At 30.3% G+C, this 19,631-nt stretch overlaps 1 protein-coding gene across 1 annotated transcript; it reads right to left on the reverse strand.

Moving 5' to 3' along the window:
- Nucleotides 1-6,993: 6,993 nt before the first annotated feature.
- SLITRK6 (SLIT and NTRK like family member 6) lies at nt 6,994-13,557 on the reverse strand. Its single transcript, XM_039837499.1, has 2 exons — nt 13,030-13,557; nt 6,994-10,740 (listed from the first exon to the last, which is right to left on the reverse strand). The coding sequence occupies exon 2, from the start codon at nt 10,714-10,716 to the stop codon at nt 8,194-8,196; it is 2,523 nt and encodes an 840-aa protein (XP_039693433.1). The 5' UTR covers nt 10,717-10,740; nt 13,030-13,557; the 3' UTR covers nt 6,994-8,193.
- Between the last annotated feature and the right edge of the window lie 6,074 nt (nt 13,558-19,631).

Genomic DNA, 19,631 nt, shown 5'->3' on the forward strand with positions numbered 1-19,631 from the left:
ATTAATATGATATTAAAAGAATATATTTGGAAAATGAAGAGTGATTATCAAAGCACTTTACTAGTGTTTGAAACACATGTTTTTCAGTATATTTTATATTGACTAAAATATATACAAACACATGGAGACCTCAGACTTCTCAAATAAAAGGTTAATATTTATACTAATGATAGGTTCAAGGCATGACTAGAAGCTAAACAAACCCATTAAAAATTATAACAATAAAATAAGTGTGATGAAAGAGTATGATGTTTGTAAATGTAAAGGACAGTATTTGCCATAATCAAATGAAATGGTATTCACATTTTAAATATATACAGATATATTTAAATATTTCCACTACTACTGCTTCACCAAGCATGGCAAAGCAGTAGAAGTGGAAATACTCCAAGTCATGGAAATGTGATCTCAACCACTACTCTCTGTGTGATTTTGGGCATCTTAACTTTCTGAATCTCATTGTCTTTATAGGTAAAATGAGAATATTAGTATTACTTGCAGGTTTGATATGAGGATTAAACTAAGTGTACACAAAACATCTGCAACTGAATAAAGATGTCTGGTAGGCAAACACTAAATTTTAGCTATCTTTATCATTTATGCAAACACATGCATATAATGTAAACCTTACTAAGGACAGCAGCTAAAAAGAGTCTTACTAAGCTTACTGTTTTAAATTCACATTCAACAATTTTCTACCTTCAGGTAATTCAGACCTAATGGTTCCAATTTTTAGAACTTCATATTTTTTCTATCTTATATGTTACACTTTCTCAGACATGCAATAATACATAGTATTAATGATTCCCAAGAATAAAGAAAAAGACTAAAATAAATTATATTATTTAAAAAATCAATATTTATATTGGGTGTGATTTTTTAAAAAATGTGTCATATTGTCTTTTCAATAAATGAAAATTCACAAGCAAATACACAAATATAGATTCAAAACTTACACTCTACAAAAACTAAAAATGGATCACAGACCTAAATATAATGTGCAAACCTATAAAACCCCTAGAAGGTAATATAAGAGAAAACCTAGGTGACCTTGGTCATAGCAATGGCTTTATAGAATATAGCAAATGCATGATCTATAAAATAAATAATTGATAAGATGGATTTCATCAAAATAAATATGAGAAAATATTTATAAAGACATAAAGAAATATCTGATAGAGATATGTCTTTTGAAACTAAATGATAAGGAAACAACAACCTGATTAAAAAGTGGGCCAAAGAGCTTACCAGACACCCCACCAAAAAAGATATACAGATGAACATTAAGCCCATGAAAAGATGCTTTACATCATACGTCATCAGGAAAAGCAAATTAAAATGACAGTGAGATACCAACAAATCTATTAGAATGGCCAAAATCCGGAACTCTGACGACACCAAATGCTAACAAGGATGTGGAGCAACAGGAATCTTCATTCATTGCTGGTGGAAATACAAAGTGATATAGTCACTTTGGGAGCTAGTTTGGCAGTTCCTTACAAATTAAACAAACTCTTAACATATGGCCTATTAATTGTACTCCTTGATATTTACCCAAATGAGTCAAAAACTTATCTCCACATAAAAACTTGCATGGAGATATTTATAACAGCTTTATTCAAAATTGTGAAAACTTGAAAGTAAACATAATGTTCTTCCGTAGGCGAATGGATAAATAAACTGCAGGTCATTGAGACCATGAAATATTCAGTGATAAAAACAAATAAGCTACTGAGTCATGAAAAGACATGGAGGAATTTTAAATGCTTATTACTAAGTGAAAGAAGCCAATCTGAAGAAGCTATATACTGTATATTTCAACTACATGACATTCTGGGAAAGGCAAAACAATGGATACAATAAAAAAATCAGATTGTCAAGGAGGGATTAATTAGAGCACAGAGGAATTTCAGTGGAGTGAAAATAGGCTGTATAATACTACAATAGTGAACACATAATACATTTGTCAAAACCTATAGAAGGCACAACATCTACAGTGAATCGTAATGTAAACTATCCACTTAGGATGATAAAATATATTAATAGAAGTTCATCAATTGTAATAACTGTACCACTCTGGTCGGGGACTTTGATAGTGGAGGTGGCTAGACTCCTATAGGGCCAGCAGGTATATGGGAACTCTATATCTTCTGGGAAATTTTGTTGTGAACCTAAAATTGTTCTAAAAATAAAGTTTATTTAAAAAGAAAAAAGTCTCTCATTTTATAACACCTTTTTTTTTTAGGATTAAAATGATATATTCACTGAAATAATGACCTTTATTTTAACTTACAGCAATACCATGATGATAACATAACTTCAGGTAGAGATCTTAAAAAATTGAATAATAAAAATATCTGATACCACAATCTATATATATAATTCTAACAATGCTTAAATTACAGATTGTACAAAAAGTTTGAAGTCAATGCAATACAATATCAATACTGTATTTTCTCTGTGATTGCTTGATTCTATGAAATAGAAGTTAAATTCTTAAATAAATTGTGTTTGAAAAAAGTTGTACACGTGCTTCCACCTCCCACATGCATATGTTGTCAGATCCACTAAGTCATTTAGCATTTTTCTAGTTGTATCTAAAGGGTCTAAAGTAACTCTAATGTCCAATTTTTCTTTTAAAAATGTTATAATCAGAGTATCCTACCTAAACATAGAACCAAAGCATATGTAACAGCAAGACATACAATTTTTTCCGTGATTCCATATGACCTGTAAATACTCATGGTTATGACAAAAAGTCTGGTGAAGAATAAAACAAAGAGAATAAAACCAAACAAAATAAAACAAAATAAAAACAAAATAAAACAACAACAAAATAGGGTTCCAATTCTGCCTTTGTTACCCTTACCAGTTATATAATGTAAGGCAAAAAAAAGGAGAAAATTAGACTAGATAAACTCTAGGAGTTTATAACATGCTGATATCTAGGAATTGTGTTTGCTGCACCATAATACAATGTCTTCTTTAAATGTATATTTTGTAAACCAAAGTACTTCAGAATGCTACAAAGAGGTATGAAATATGTCTATGAAAGTCTTAATTGATGAAACTGTATGTAGCATTTAAACTGATCTTATTCTTCTAGAATCAAGAAGATCTTCTGAACTCTATTGTTAACTTTCTTATTCTACCATGTATTACTGTATTAACCTATGAGAGTATGAATCATAAAATGATAGTAATGGGGCCTTATATGTCATTGGATTGCTTATAACACTAAGTGAAGAGATGGGAATACACTTAACATGCATTCACTAATGGTGATTTCATCACTGTTAACACCATGAATTTAAGGTTGAGTGAGTTTTTTGGTAACAAAATGAAGCATTTTGTATGTAGCATCCGTTCAACACCTCCATAACACCAAATATGATGACATGACAATTAAATGCCCAGAGATTTTACACAAAACTGGTAATTAAAAATATCTTAGTCATTCACAGATAAACAATTTTGTCACTGGTAGAACCTAAAAGATATAAGAGGCAAATAATTAATTATTCATTAAAAGTCAGATCTGCTTTTTATTTATTTAAATTCTAAAACAAAAGTAATCTATTTAAAAAGTGTACAATTTTAAATCATTTTAATTGGAAATACATGAATGTTTGTATGTGTGTGTGTGAATTTTGTTGTTTTGAATTGTTTCCATTCTTCATTCACTAATCTGCTGAAAGACATTTACTAACAGAAGAGTATTTGTCTATTTGATTACACTTTCAAAGGAGCTAGAAGAAGATTCTACATCTGGCAGTCTCCTCTATGTTAAATATGCATAAGAACAGATATATGTAATAAATGTAAATTCATCTTAAAAATTAATAATTTAATCTTCTTACACAGTTGATAGAAATTTTTATTAATAATCATTTACAAAAAATCTTTCAGATTCATAGCTCATCACTAGTGCTATCATGTAAAGTTTTAGGGTTGTTGTTTCCTTCACTTATAAGCTATAAGATTTGGATAACATTCCACAAACTAGCATTTGAATGTATATTTATATGTTATATATAATTTAAGGTATATTTATATATAATTTATATATTTTATGTATTGCAATATATAATATATACATAACACTTGTGTTTTATAAAACAGATAATGGTGTTTATTTATATATAGGGCAGAAATTTGTTAACAATATAATTTTAATAAAATAATAGTTTTATAATTCAATGCTAAACAACCATTACATCTTATTTTTATTTAAGAAATTGTTATGATTTTAAGCCTCTGGGAATATTTGGGCAAATATCTATGTTTCAGAGTGTATGGAATTGAAAAAGCAAAAAGGAATACTGTATTTTTGGTCACTTGTTCATTTATTATTAAAAAGATTATTCTTGATATATCTATTCAGATATAGGCTTACTCCTCCTGAGAAAGACTGCTAATTGTCTCTTTTCCTATCAGAAAAGTGTGTCTTTTATGATATCCTATCTTCTCAAGAAGAAAACTACAGCCATTCCTGTCTATATTATAAGTGTTCAAGGAAAAGAAATAGAGAAGAATCCTCAGTTTCACTGTAAAACCATTTCTCAATTACTGGCAGATTTAAACTTCTCTGCTCATGTAGTCAGCATTTTTATGCACATGGATAACTTTTTTGTGGAGAGCAGTCTCCAATGATAATTTAGTAGTAAGTCTTACATTTGATAAACTTTGGGGAGCTTTTATTTTGCATATTTATTTGTGTTTGTTTCTATTATAAAAACAGTTTATTACCAAATTCTGCAAGTTAATAGTATTTCTTTTGTCTTAACAGAAAAAAAAAATAATACAAAATAAATTATGTGTATATTGAAACTATCTAGTTATCCATCTTATCTTTATTACTTTTCAAATATATATATTTGGGAGTTATCCAAATATATATGGAAGGCTATAAACCATCATTTAAAAAGTTTAATTTTAATGACAAGGAGATTCTTAAATCACATTTTTCAATCCTGGGTCAAAGTTAAAGTCTTTTAAATTAATTGTGTTAAAGCAGCAAGATAGCACAAAGGGCAATTACGTGTTGCTTCAATTTACTTGATATTGGAGCAGTGAGCCAATGCTTTCTATCCTCAATTCAAGAGGTAGAGCCAGCATCACTGATATAATTTTTTTTATAAGATTGTAAAATTTGTATTCCAGAATAGAAATCAATGGAAGAGATCTGAAGAACACTTTATAAATTTACAGTAGGTGTTTTCATGGTAATTTAGTGAAAACTTATTTGCTAAATAAAGATTACTACAATCTATGTCTAACAGATTGACTGAATTTTAAAAATGTGATCCAGTATGATTATATACTGGTATGACTATGTAGCAAAAATTCAAGATTAAGACATAAATGAGAACTTGTACTGATGTGCAAAGAAAAAATCATAACTTCTGTTTAAATCAAGAAAAAAGTAGGGTAATCACAAGTGTAATTTCTTTTTAGGATGCCTAGGTATGTGAAAAAGATGGAGGACACTGAATTAGGACTTGAAACTCTAAATCTATCAATTAGTTGAATAAGTGACTACATTGACAGCTTAAGTAGATAATGAAACAGGAATATAATAAAAATAATCTTTAGTGGAAAGAAGAACAAATAGGAAATGCAGACAAAATAACCACATTTCTGAATGATTATCACAGGCCTTACAAGGCTAAATAAGAATTAAAAATCATCACTGGCTTTCTCAATTCTCAACTACTGGTAGAGAACCAAATCTCATAAGGATGATCAATCATGAATGAAACATCTAAGTCTTTAAAATCTCATGTCCTTTGGAAACCATAATGATTTCTATATCATTATAAGTTATATCCTCTTTCCCACAGACTTTTAATCTTGGGGTTGTATTTAACTTTGGGGATATCTTTACATGAATTTCTAAACTTTGTTCTATCTTAATTATAAGTTGAAGAATGAACATTACTACTTCAAGCAATAATAATGAATAAAGATTATATATATATATATTTCCCCCACCCCTTACTCAAAAGAGAAGAATGTTCTTGTGGACATGTCTATATCTGCATTCATGGAGCTCTTCCAAGGGTCCTCCAGGCATGGAGATTGCTTAAGTCTTTCTAATACATTTATATACTTGATTGGAATCAGAAAATATTGGCGGATACTCTAACTGAATAGGAGATATGCAATAACATAAATTCTGCTCTTGCTTTATTTTTCCCTTCAGAATGTAACTTTCAAAATCATGTTTTGAAAGGTTTTTCTATTCCTTACGGTGCTGAATTTTTTTTTTTTTTTTACTAGGTAAATACATAAAACACTCATGTGCACACAGATTCTCAGTGTTACAAAAATAAACCTCACCTTTGTTTATTCCAACCTTGGAAGCTAATGGAGAAATTTAGGTTTATGTCAAACATTTTAATACATAATTCTTGATTTTTTCTATTAATATATTCAATGATTTAAAGGAAAACCTTAGTAATATGATTTTATAAGACTCATAGTCCTCATACCATGCAGCACAGGCTCCTACTGTTTTCATCAACAAGAAGGCTTCTAATTCAAAACGAAATAATATATGTTTTTCTAGTAGTGAAGAAAATTCTTCCTAATAGAAAATATGTTTCTTCCTAACCCTGTGCATGGATCTGCATGATGTTCAAAACACAAAACTAGATTAACTTGATTAACCCCATTTTTCTTTGTAAAAATTTGTTGCATGATTCATTGTATAATCAGAAAGAAGAAAAATAAGTCATTTCCTTTTGTATTGAGTGGGAAAATAGTTTGCTGGAAAGGGAGAACTACTGCTCAGACTTTAAGTCTGGCTCTGTGTCAATCATATCCAGACATTAAATAGCCTTTTTGCACATGGTGAACAAGATGATTCTGTGTGGGTGACAACAGACAGAGATCCTATTTTGCATTTGTGTGTGTGAATGTGTTCATGTGTTAATACTGACTTGGTTGAATTACAGATCAGACTAATCGAAGAAAGTACATTTAAAAAGAGGGCTTTTATTTTAGTTTTATTGTAGTGAGCAGTATTTTTAATTTTCTTGAAAGGCACCCAAGAATAATTAACTTTGTGAACCAAAAATATACAAAACTGTACAGAATAAATAGTTCATAGAAATCTAGCTATCTTTCTTATAAAATAAAGCTACATTGTGCCACTCTTGAGGCAACTGAAATCACTTACCTTCAGACATGCCTTTGCTACTAATTTATGGCAACTATCAGTACACATCAATAAAAATAAAATAATAATTTTTCTATTTGTTTTACACCTATGAATTACTTGCCACAAGAAACATATTTCTATTTTGGTCATTCAAATTTACAAAGAATTAATGTTATGAAAGAAATCAAACTTAATGGATGCACTAATCATATTTACAGTTGAATATCAGTAGCATTTTACAAATATCTTAAGAATAAGAAATGAACTTGAAGCACAAATGACATACCTTAGTTCACAGCAGCATCAACAATAAGATTGTCCACACAAAATGTGCAGAAAACCCCCAAATTTTGCTTATTTATTCCACCAGAAATATTAATCATTCTTATTTTTAAATTCAGAAAGCATAGCAGTGGTATTATTTTTTGATCCTCAAATGTTCAAAGTTCGGGCCACTGTTAGCCTGTATAATTCAACCTCTCATTTTTTTTCTTACTATATATAATTTTAAAGGTCCAGTTCCTTTGCCTTTATAGCAAGAAAATTAGGTGTATTTGACAATGTATATTTTTTTGTAGTACATATATTGGTTATATAAACAATATATTTCTTATATATTAATACTATACATACAGTTATAATTTTTAAATGACAAAATCCAATTCTATTTAATCCACAGGTAAAGTAATTCAAGAAAATTAGGGTTGCTTAAATATTCAACCCTTTTAGATGTGCAAGAGAACTTCTTTGAAACACTTTTAAACATTTAGAGTAATATTACTATCATCCTTGAATGATTTACATGCAAGGATTTATTTTATTGGGAACATACAAAATTACCTAAAGACAATGCAATGGCTTCTCCCAGTGATCCCTGAGTTTCTTTTTCTTTTATTTATTTTTTCCCCATGAGAATACTGCTGTGCTTAAATTCTGGTTGATGACACACTCATGTAAGGCACTTATTTATAAATTTTGGACTTAAGACAGAATCACAGCGTTTCTGCAAAAGCCCTCAAACTCTTCATCTATGTTTGCTGTTCCAGGACTTCTAAGTAGTCAGGCTCAGCATGTAAGTTAGCTTTAAGTTCAAAATACTCATTTTTAGTCTGTTCCACTAACACCTTCCTTGGTCTTGAGTACATTAATGTCTCCATTAATTTTAATTCTCCGTGGCCTCCTGGATAGTGTACCTCCATATCGGGCTGGAGTTGAGCAATGTTTTTCTTTAGGTATTCTGTGATTCCCAGTTCCTGAAGCTCTCTTTCTTTCTCTAAAATGTTTCTATATAATGAACTGGCATCTTGGAAAGATAAAAATTCAGTCATTTGGTCTGTGGTTTTGTACTTCATATTTGATCCTGTGAGTGGCGAATGATTTTCCCGTTCTAAAAGACTTCTTTGGAGGTGTTTTGCATCGCTTCCCTCTTTCTCATTTCTTTCTTCTTCTTCTTCCAAATGCTTTGGGCCAAAGGATGGACTTCTATAGACATGAACCATGGGGCTTACCATGTGCTGCTCATAGAGTGATGCAGTGGGCCTTTCAGTAGTATGGTGAGTTGTTTTATGGCCATACATGCTATATTGAAGATGCACGGGACTGTTGTCTCTCATCTGCTCATCTGCTTGCTTCTTCTTGTATCTTCTCCTGCGGTGGAGAACAAGAACCACTATTCCTGCAGCGCAGAACACAATAGTTATGAACACAATCAGCAGTCCTAATATTAAAACAGATAGTGGTACAGCATCAGTAAGTGATCTTAAAATAGTATCAGCTGTAGTTGAGGTTGTAGGAGTACTGACAATTATGTAACTAGTATGAGTTGGCAGGGATGGGTTATTGACCAAACCTGGGCAAAGAAGTTCACTATTTAGTGCTTTTAATTCCTTTTTGTCTAGGTGCTCTGGAGAAGTGCAGAGGATGTCATCTGTCACTGTGTCCTTACTTAATTTTTGTATCCATTGCTGCAATCCAACCAGGTCACAGGAGCAATCCCAGGGATTGTCCTCAAGGTCAATCTGGGTCAGTAAATCAAGGTGATCCAAGATGTTACTTACAGGTAGATGAGTAAACTGGTTTGTTTTAAGGTTTATCCTTGTTAGGGGAACCCCTGAAAAAATATGTGGTGGTAAAACTTGTAAGAGATTGTTATTTAAATAGAGGACTTTAAGTTTAGGCATTGGGTTAAAGGTTCCTGGTAGTATTTCCTTAACTGCATTATATTCAAGATATAAGTACTCAAGATTGTGGAGACCAAGGAACATGCCTCTACTTAATTTGGTCAGATGGTTACCATTTAGATAGAGCTTCTGTAATCTTGTTAAATTCATAAATGATCCTTCTTCAAGAACCTCGATATGATTGTTTCCCAAGTGAAGCATTTCCAAAGTGAAGTATTCCACTAGATCAGACTTCAATAATGTATGAATAATATTCCCCGCTAGAATAAGCTTTCTAGGATTTTGTGGAGGAGGTTTTAAATCTGATAAGCTTTCAATATTGCGTTCTTGACAGTGTATTAGAAGTCCTGATGGGGATAACACTTTGCAGTTACAAGGAATAGGACAGTAGGGTTCCGGAAGTTGAGTGGCTGGTTTTGTAATATAAGGTATCAAACCCGGAACTCTGGTGGGTGTTTTTAAAAGAGATGTGGTCTTGATTGACATGCGACTATCACTTATTGAAGATGTTACTGCCAGATGTAATGATCCTGAAGGATCCTCATGTTCTTCATACAATGGTGGAGTGGGGCAAATTGATTCCTTTTTCAGTCGGCTTAGTATACTTCCTTTGAAAACTGGAGGGCTGTTACATACAACTTCACCAATTATAGACTGTGGAGGCATGTTTTCCAACCATATTTTTAGCTGTAGTAAATCACAATTGCAGGCCCATTTATTGTCCTCCAACTGGAGATCCAATATTCGGCCAATGTGTTCTAAAAAACCAACATAAGGCAATGTTTGTAACTGATTTCCACGGAGATCTAGATGGGTTAAAGGAACAAATCGAAATATGTTTGGAGGAAGACTCTCAATAGCATTGTCATTTAAAATTAACACTTTAAGTCTGTTGAGCTTGCTAAAGGCACTTGGTTCAATCACAGTAATAAAATTATTATCTGCTTGTAGAAATTCCAGGTTTTCCAGTCCATGGAAGGTATCCTCTTTAAGGATTTCTAAAGAATTGTGATTGATATGAAGTTGCTTAAGAAGGCCAAGGCCATTAAATGCACCAGTCTCAATATCTGCAATATTGTTAAATCCGAGGTGTATTGCGATAGCGTTGGTAAGCCCAGAAAAGTCATTCGTGTGAAGCATTGTTAAATCATTATTTAATAAACTTAAGTGGATAGGTCGTGATGGTGGCACAGTTATTTGGGATAATGTCTTGATACCTTTTTCTTCACAATTTATTAGCATCATGCCGTCTTTTTCCTCACAATTGCAAAGAGAATCACAAGAACTTCCGGCTGAGGACACTGGAGATGAGGATTGTGAAGATATACAGGCAAGGAGAGATGAATATAAGAGATGAATCCACAGCTTCATGTTGTCATGTGATAGAATCTGATTCTGTAAAATAAAATGCAATAGTAATGGGCTTTAGTGGACAGAAGCAGGGAGGAGATGAGTCTGATGTTTTCAAAATGATAGGTTTTCCTCTAAAAAGAAAAATATTGATTACTCTGAAAATACAAACACTTTGCTGCATCTACATTGTCTTTTATTTTTTCTAATTCCATGACAGGCATATTTATTTTAACTTGCACTGTGACCAAATTATAAAATTTAGGTCAAGGAGAATTTAAAATATTATATCATCAGTTGTGTTCACATCTGCCAAATAAACTGCATTTTTAATAGATGAGAGAGGTATTGGCTAAATGGACGATTGAAACTTTGGTATGATGCAAAGGTGTATATTTGAAAAGACCCTGATATTTTTAAACCACAAAGTAGATGAATCTAAGATTGAAGGATTAAAGTAAAAGATGAATATGTAGGTATTAGCCAGAAGCAGAGAACTGTAGGGAATGCAAAAATGACAGCTAGGAAAAAATGTATGTATGCATGCAGTATTTATTTCCTTATTTATATTTTTGAACTTGATCTCACAATATAACATCTAATAATTGTGTTTGTGCTTTAACCTGCTTTGGATTAGGCTCAAGATACTTATAAATTTAATTTTTTATTAAAATTCTTGAGGAAAATACATCTCTGACCACTTAATAAAGTGGAACACTATAAAAAGAATTTCGTTTTAACTATGCTTCCTAAGGAACTTCGTATAAGCCTAATAGTATTAGCTACATATAATTAAGAGTGCCCATTCAAATTTCACTTGAGTCACATTTTATATTGACTTTCTAGAGGTAGAATATTTCCTGCTACTTTTAAATTCTGTTATGAATAAAGTTAATATCATAAAAACTAAAGAAGACAAACTGATCTTTAACACACATTTTTGGCTATTAGAAGAATAAAGAGTGCCTCTTGTAAAATTCTAGCAAATGACTTTCTAATGAGGTCTTGAAATAGGCTTTAGGGCATTGACCGTCATCACATAATTAAGCAGTTGATCTCCTTTATTATAAGGCTTAAAGTCACAAATAATGAATTCTGAAACAAACTGCACTATACTAAAATATTTGAGGATATCTCTAATTTGCGAAATAAAAAAATAACAGGATAACATCACATATTTCAGCGCCTTAAAACTCTAAGACATATGTCTGAGATAGCAAATTTAAAAAGATTCTAAGTCTGAAGTGACAGCGACAAGGTAAATGCATAACTGTAATGGTATCTAATTATTTTTCTTTAAGAATCATATTTAAATTCATATCAAAGAAATCGAAAAGTAAACAAACACCATATCTTGTAATTATTCAACTTTTTGAGATTTTTCTAAATGGAATGTAAATAGTAACTTTGAATCTATTTAAAATTCACAATCAGATAAAACACCCCAGAATAATTCTGAAAATAAACTTTATTTCATGAAATACATTGAAAGGTAAAAGGTAATCAAAGAAATAAAACAATATAGTGCCTCTTTATACAAAGGAAAAAAGTTAGCCGAGTCGACATTTCCATAGTGAAATAGTTTGATTTTAAACAGCTCTGAGTACTGTGCTTAGAATCAAGAAGCTTGTAGCTGGAGCCTCAACTTGTGGATTAGCTTCTACAAACATTAAAAGTGCTTCTCCATAGATAACGAAGAAAGAATGTTATTGGTTTCACCAGGCACAGCATCTTGAGAAAATAGTAAATAACTTCCAGATGATTACCTTTTATGATTTTTTTAAAAAAATCTTACATGCATTTTAGGCTTTCCAAAATGCCCTAGGAAATAATTTCTAATGTTTTTTTTGAAATACATACAGATGTGAAGAGTGGTTCTGTATTGATCATTTTGATACAATGTTAAAGAGGTAAAAATCTCCACTTACATATTTTTAGAATATACATATTTTTAAGTCAGGAATTAATAAAAGTAGTATACAAAATATAAAGAATCTTTTAATATTCTGCTTATGTTTTAAATTCAACAGTGGCATTTTAAAGTTATCTTGTTTCAAAAAGCACACATATTTAGTTTCCAGTAACAAACTGCATGCTGTAAAAGATATATTGGCATATTATTTTATTTGTTCTTCTCCACAGCCAGCTGTTGGACTAAATGTCTGCTGCTCAGAGAAAACAGGCATCTGCTACAGTATTAGTTGTGCCAATGAGCAAGAATGAAACTGGATAGCCTTTAATGCAAAGTTATTTTTTTGAGGACAAACATACATTCAACCACTTTAGGATAATGCAAAAATAGGGAACAAAAAAGTCTGGAAACATTCATCTTACCTGTAAAGCAGAGACTCTTACTGACGTTATCTGTAATGCACAGCTGGAAGAGATGTTCAAAGTAAATTCACTTTCTTTATTAAAAAAGAAAACACTAACCACCGCTTACTTTCTTCTTAAATATCACTTTTTGGCGAGTCTCATCACTTTATAAAGTGAAAACCTCTAGTCAGAGCCAAAATGCTGAGCATTTCATTGACAATATTTCAAACAGAGTGCATACTAAATCATCCTGAAGCAGTTGTCCTTTTTTCCCCCAATTAAAATTCACGGCATACTTCACAGCTACGCTGACTTTTTTGCATATAGTTAACCATTTGCAAACTGCCGAATGCAGTAAATAAACAAGATGTTTCACAGAGCTGGGACTGATCACTCTTGCTTTCTTAGCTTGTAGATCCGAGCGGCAGCAGGGTTCTCTTTCCTCCCTTTCTAGTCTTTCTTGTTAGCTCAGTTTGTTATTAGTCAGATTGCCAAGGGCTGGGAGGTAGGCGTAAATAAAGAGACTTCTTGGCTTTTGACTCAGCCTTTAAGCCCTTCCCCATCAGAGAGCTTTAATCTGCCAGTGTCATTTAACACAAGAGAGAGCTCCACCTTGGGACGGCTTAACCCCTCCTCTTTCTGCAAATGGTCTTTCCACTCCCTTTTCATACCAAATATGAAAGTGAATTAGTGAATTATAGCGCAAGTAAATTTTGATGAAAATAATTACATGTCATTTAAAATGCTTAATAATATTTTACGTTCCATAGAAAGCTAAATAATACATTATGTTAAATTTTCATCTAGCACAGTGCTGTACTGTTTGCACACATGTGTGTAGAAAAACTGCAAGCATGCTGCCTGTAGAATAGTTGCTTTCTTTTTTATTTTTTATTTTAACTGGTATTCATGGCTGAAACTGGGCAGGAATTACATTTTAAAATATTAACATGAACTGCTATCCTGAAACATTTGCATTTTTGTATTCACTTTTTAAATTTTTTTTTGTAAAAGCCTTATGTCAGAAACTCTAAGGTTTATACTTCATTATTTCTTTCCCTACAGCTAAGATTCAATAATGAGACTAGAAATGAGGTTCTTTTTCAGTTAAGATAATACTTAATTTGGAATAGAAATATGATTATTTTAAATTCTATTCAATAATTTTTATTACGAATGGTTGTCATTAATCAAACACTGTTTATCACACTCAAACATATAAAATCATTCCTTTTCAAATGAAATAAAACAAGCAGAAGCTACAATATCCTGATTTTTATGGTACTAGGTCAGAAAGCATTTTTTTCTAGAAAGATTATATTTTAAAAGTTACTTATTTCTTCAACTCTTAAAAGTTCTGAATCATCACTAATAAAACTCTCAACTGTCAGATTCCTTATTTCCTCAAATGCCTGTATTTTAAAAACCATTCCTCTTTACCTGCATTCCAAGTACCTGAACTTTTTGCAACCAAAATGAATATACTAGATGTTATAGTTTATTTTGAAACATTTTATGTTTAGAAACGCTCTGGCCTCTATGTTCCAGAGACTACCTGGACCTATAACACTAGGTCTCATCTCAGAAAATAAGAAAGAGGTTTCATACAGATTAAATCATCACAACGGGACCATATCAGATTGGACTATTATTTAATGACAGTCTGCAGGTATGCACTCAAATTTATAAAGTTTTCATATCCTTAGTGTGGAATAGTTATTATAAAATATAAGGATTTTGAGACAATTTTAATATTATAACTTTCTTTTATATAATATTCTCTCACTCATTAAGCTCCTCATGTTTTTTAAAGATATTGTGTACTTTAAAATGGAATTGAGATTATAATACAGATAAAGGAGTGGGGAAAGAGAATAAAGATGAGAAATAAGAGAATAAAGGGAATAAGGGAGAATAAAAGTAAGGAATTGATCTTAGGCACAATTTGCTACTTCCATGGCCAAGTTCTGTTAACATAAATCAACCTAATGACTTAGATAAATGGTGACAATGTAGAGATAATCAATGGGGAAACAAGAAACTAAAATAATGTTCCTCCCAATACTATAGATGTAATTCTCCAAATCCATTTATTTAGGTTTTGGAGGCAAAGTCTAAGAAGAAATATTCTGGAAGTATAATCTATGGAAGAAAGTTGTTCAAACAGACATGTAGGACAAATGGAACTAAATTTCTTCTATATTGATACAGGTTTCTCTCATTTCCTCCAATTTGAGCACGTGTCTATTTTATCTATAATATACAGCAGATATTTTATAGATATTTTATAGATATTTTATCTATAATAACTAGCAGATATTTTAAATTTTTTGTCTCGAATCCCTTGACTACCTATTTCATTTTGTCTCTTCCACATTTACATTACTGGTTAATTACACAATAGTAAGGGAGAGAAGTGACTAGCAGGCCTTGTCTTTTTATTTTTTACTTTATCTGTAAGTTTTGGGTGGAAACTTAGAGAAAAGCTAGATAAAGAATTGTTATTTGAGGAGCATGCTGTAACTTTTAACTTAATTCAGAGAATAATGGTGATAATGAATTACCATTATCTCAAATGTAATAGCAAAATATGTAGTTTAGCACATTCAAATAATTATAAATAAATACATCCACTGTTCTCTATGTTTTCTTAACTGTAATTTTCCAGTTATTTTACTAAGTTAATAATATACCCATTCATTCCAAAATACTTATGGCAGAATGTGTTAATGGTTGTTGGGTTTTATCTTAACATAATTTTTAATTTTTCAATTATTACACAAAAAATTACCTTTCCAATGTAGCTTTTTCAAGGTTTTAATAATAAATTTTTGAGTGATTATAGTAAATACTATTTACCATATAGTTTACCTCTAGTGACTCTGTAATGGACAATTTTAAGAAGTAACCTATTATCATGGATTCTAAGTTATGTGTTATTGTCAGTTTATCTTCATTTTAGAATATGCATAACCTTAAAGGCAAACATGAAAGTAGTCTAAATACCATCAAGAATACCAAGCAGTCAGAAGAAATAAACCTATCTCATTTTAAAGCAGCAGCATATGTAAGGCATCACAGTGCATAATATATGAGGAGTTAGAAGACTGCCTCCTTTTCCTGCTTACGTGAATGGGAGGAGGGCAATCATTTTGCATATCCAATGGCAACAAAGGCCATCTGAAAGAATGGCTTATGAAATGTGTTGTACTGATAATGCATATGGGACATATAGTATGAAAAGACCAAGACTAAACATTGGAAAGAGGGGGAAAAAAAAAAACAAAGAGATTTATTCATTCTGTACAGAACTAACTCTACCTCAGAGCTCACCTATTGTAATACCACATTTGAGTGGTATAGTGAAGACATATATCAGATTGTTTTAACTTAAAAATCTGGAAGGCTTGAACAGAGAAACTTTTGCACCATCTGTGGTGTAGACTGAGGAATATTTAAATACTCTGAAGGTAAAAAGTATTACACTTTATGAAACTTTGGGGATGATAATACTATAGATAGATTTTAAATATTCATTGATGATTTCATTGTTTGAAGAAACTAAACAGAAATAATCCTAAATCAATATCACTTTTTTAGTATTTATATAATTAAAAAGAAATATTTAATGTAAATCATTGGGAAATATCTATTACTGTGGACTTTGTCTGCACTGTATCATTAGGAGATTAAGTTGAAACTCATGATAATGCTATTAAAACTGAATCTTACAGACATTTGCAAATAATGTCCAAATTTATAGTTATACAGAGATGTGTATACTGATTTTATAAACATTGCTAATGACATTTTCTTATTTCCAAACTAAAAGTTATCTTTAAAATTATATATACTTTTAAAAATGTATGTTTCATTATAAAAATCTAAAGGAAATTCAAAAGAAATAAGAAAAGTAAAATCCACTAACAATCCCATATATGAAATTCAATTCAAATATTTATTATTATTCCCATCTTGTCTATTGAATACAAAATCAATAGCTCTTATGAAATAATAAAAAAAAACTTTAAATCATAATAATGGAGTAAAGCCTAATAAAAGTGTATAATTTGACTTATCTATATAAATCTAATTCAAGAAAATTATAATAAAATAATGTTGTCTTTTACCTTTCACAATGCAATGCTGTACAGTAAATTTTGAATAGAGTAAACTGGAAGAGAAGCCCAAAGCACTTTATTGCCTTTTTTTTTTTTTTTGGTTCTGTTAGAATCAGAATACAATCATTATGGATATCCTGACTTCTGACAATAACATTAAATTTAACTAAGGGACTTCTGTATGTGGAAGAATAAAAAAAGTCTTTAGCAATAACATTTTTGTACATGAGAAGAACATTTGTACATATTCATCATGAATAATGACCGTTCAGTGAAAAGTCTATGCATATTAGAGTGAATTTACATGACAGATATAATATTTTATAAATTCAACATGAATGCATGTTTATGAAACTTACCATTTGCATTAAACCTTTAATAAAATGTTTAATTTGTTTTTTAAATCTTATGTTTTTATCATTCTCAATTTGATCTCAGATCAAAGGTTTAAAATTAATAATGAAATCACTTTACTCTAAGAGGGTTTTACAATAAAACTTCCTGTTGTGATTTGAAATCTGTTGACACAAAGGAGTTCTCTAATTTTATTGTTTAATCTGGCAAAACCTAAAACAAAACAAACAAAACAAAACAAAACAAAAACTTTCTCCTGGAAACTTTAACTATGAGCTCTCTTTCTTGATATACAGTATATTTGAGATTTCATAAAATACCTTATTTCAAATTGGTGACTAAGAAGACTTTTTAAAAATTACAAAAAAAAAAAAAACCTACAAAAGGTTGATGAATGTTTCCATGACAAATAATAAGCAGTGTGAAAGAGAACAAGCTCCTGTGGAATAATGCTAGATTGTGAGTTATTCTGTTTGCAAAGACTCCTAGAGGGAAGGCTAATATGTACTTCATATTTTTTCCCATTGTACTACAGAGTGGATTGCATATAGAAAGAGTCAAATAAGAAGTTATTCAAAATTAATTATTTCTTTGTAGGTTCTCACTATCACATAATCTTAAAACATTTACTTACTAGTCCTTATGAATGTATAAAGATTGATTTTTTTAAAAAAATTTGTTCATATAACAAAAACATAATGCTAAAAACCAATATGGAAAACTAAAGATTAAATATTGATCTCCTGGATTTTTCTAAATGTTGTACAGCCATTATTATGACACAATCTATGTGATTAAATTACTTTGTATTCAGATGATTAACAATAATAGTAGGCAAATACAACTAAATCAAATATGCATAATAGACTATTGGCTTGGCAGATCACCTGCAGAAGATTTTAAATCCCTGATGTCTTTCTATTGCCAATTATAATTCAGACATCATTGCCTCTCCCTGTTACTTATTGCAATGTCACTGAGGGAAGGGATGCACATTTATTTTAATAGCTTTAATCTTATAACTGTGATATTCAACCAATTTTATAAAATATGTCTGTTGCATTTAATGTATTGTTTCAATAAAAAAATCTGAAAATACCATTAAATATCATGACTGTAAATTATATATGATAATATATAATATATAAAATATAACATATATAGCTATGTACATAAACTAATATATATGTAGTTATTTTTTAAGATCATTTATATAGTGGAATGAAAGTAATAACTTTTCTAACCTAAGATTGATTAGTTGGCATGGAAACTTAAGTATCAAACTTTACATTCTTTTGAATAGAAATAAAATTCTTTGTTACATTTGGATCTATGTTTTATAAAGTAAAGAAATAATTGGCAAGGTACACACTGTTGAGAAATATAAGGTCAAAGTTCAACAGAAGACAGTCATTTTTTTATTTTACCTTTTTAATTGGTAACAGTAGAGTTAATATAAAAAGGCATTTACTGAACTATTACTATCATCACTGGAATATCAATATTAACCAAGAAAGTGAATAAATCATTAGTGACAGATTTCATTGAATAATGCTGGCTTCGTCATTAATATAAATCTTGCTAAAAATCTCCAAAACAAAATAAGAAATATTACATTTTGGTACATAGCATCTTAAAAAACATTATGTAACTTAGAGGATGAACTTTGAGTTATAAAAATTCACTCACCCAGAGAAAGCTATTCCTTCAGAATCAATCTATATTCAATACACGAAATTGTATTACATTACCTATACATGTACATAAAACAAATATGGATACTTTTTTTAATGTAACTACTTTATTGATGATTTTACTGTGTACATCTTACCTATATTATTTTCCAATATCTCTTGTGGAATAATTGGACTTTATGACATATTTTGAAAGTATATATATCCCATCTAATATTACTATATATAGAAAATAAAGGCAACATGATCTATAATTTTCTTTTTTGATCTATAATTTTGACATTTCTCTAATTTGAAATAGGACATAGACCATTATATAATACATAATAAATACTAACACTAATAATTTCTAGTAAAATCCACCACCTAATAATCAAATGACTATAATAAGTCATAGCTGTTTAAACGGACAAATATCTTTTTTTTTTTTTTGAGGGATGGAGAAAAAAAA

This window comes from Pteropus medius, unplaced genomic scaffold (assembly GCF_902729225.1).
Source record: "Pteropus medius unplaced genomic scaffold, Ma_sr-lr_union100, whole genome shotgun sequence".
NCBI classification, from domain to species: domain Eukaryota; kingdom Metazoa; phylum Chordata; class Mammalia; order Chiroptera; family Pteropodidae; genus Pteropus; species Pteropus medius.

Coding starts and splice junctions, on each gene's coding strand:
- SLITRK6 (XM_039837499.1), bottom strand. CDS start 10,716: ATGAAGCTGTGGATTCATCTCTTATATTCATCTCTCCTTGCCTGTATA.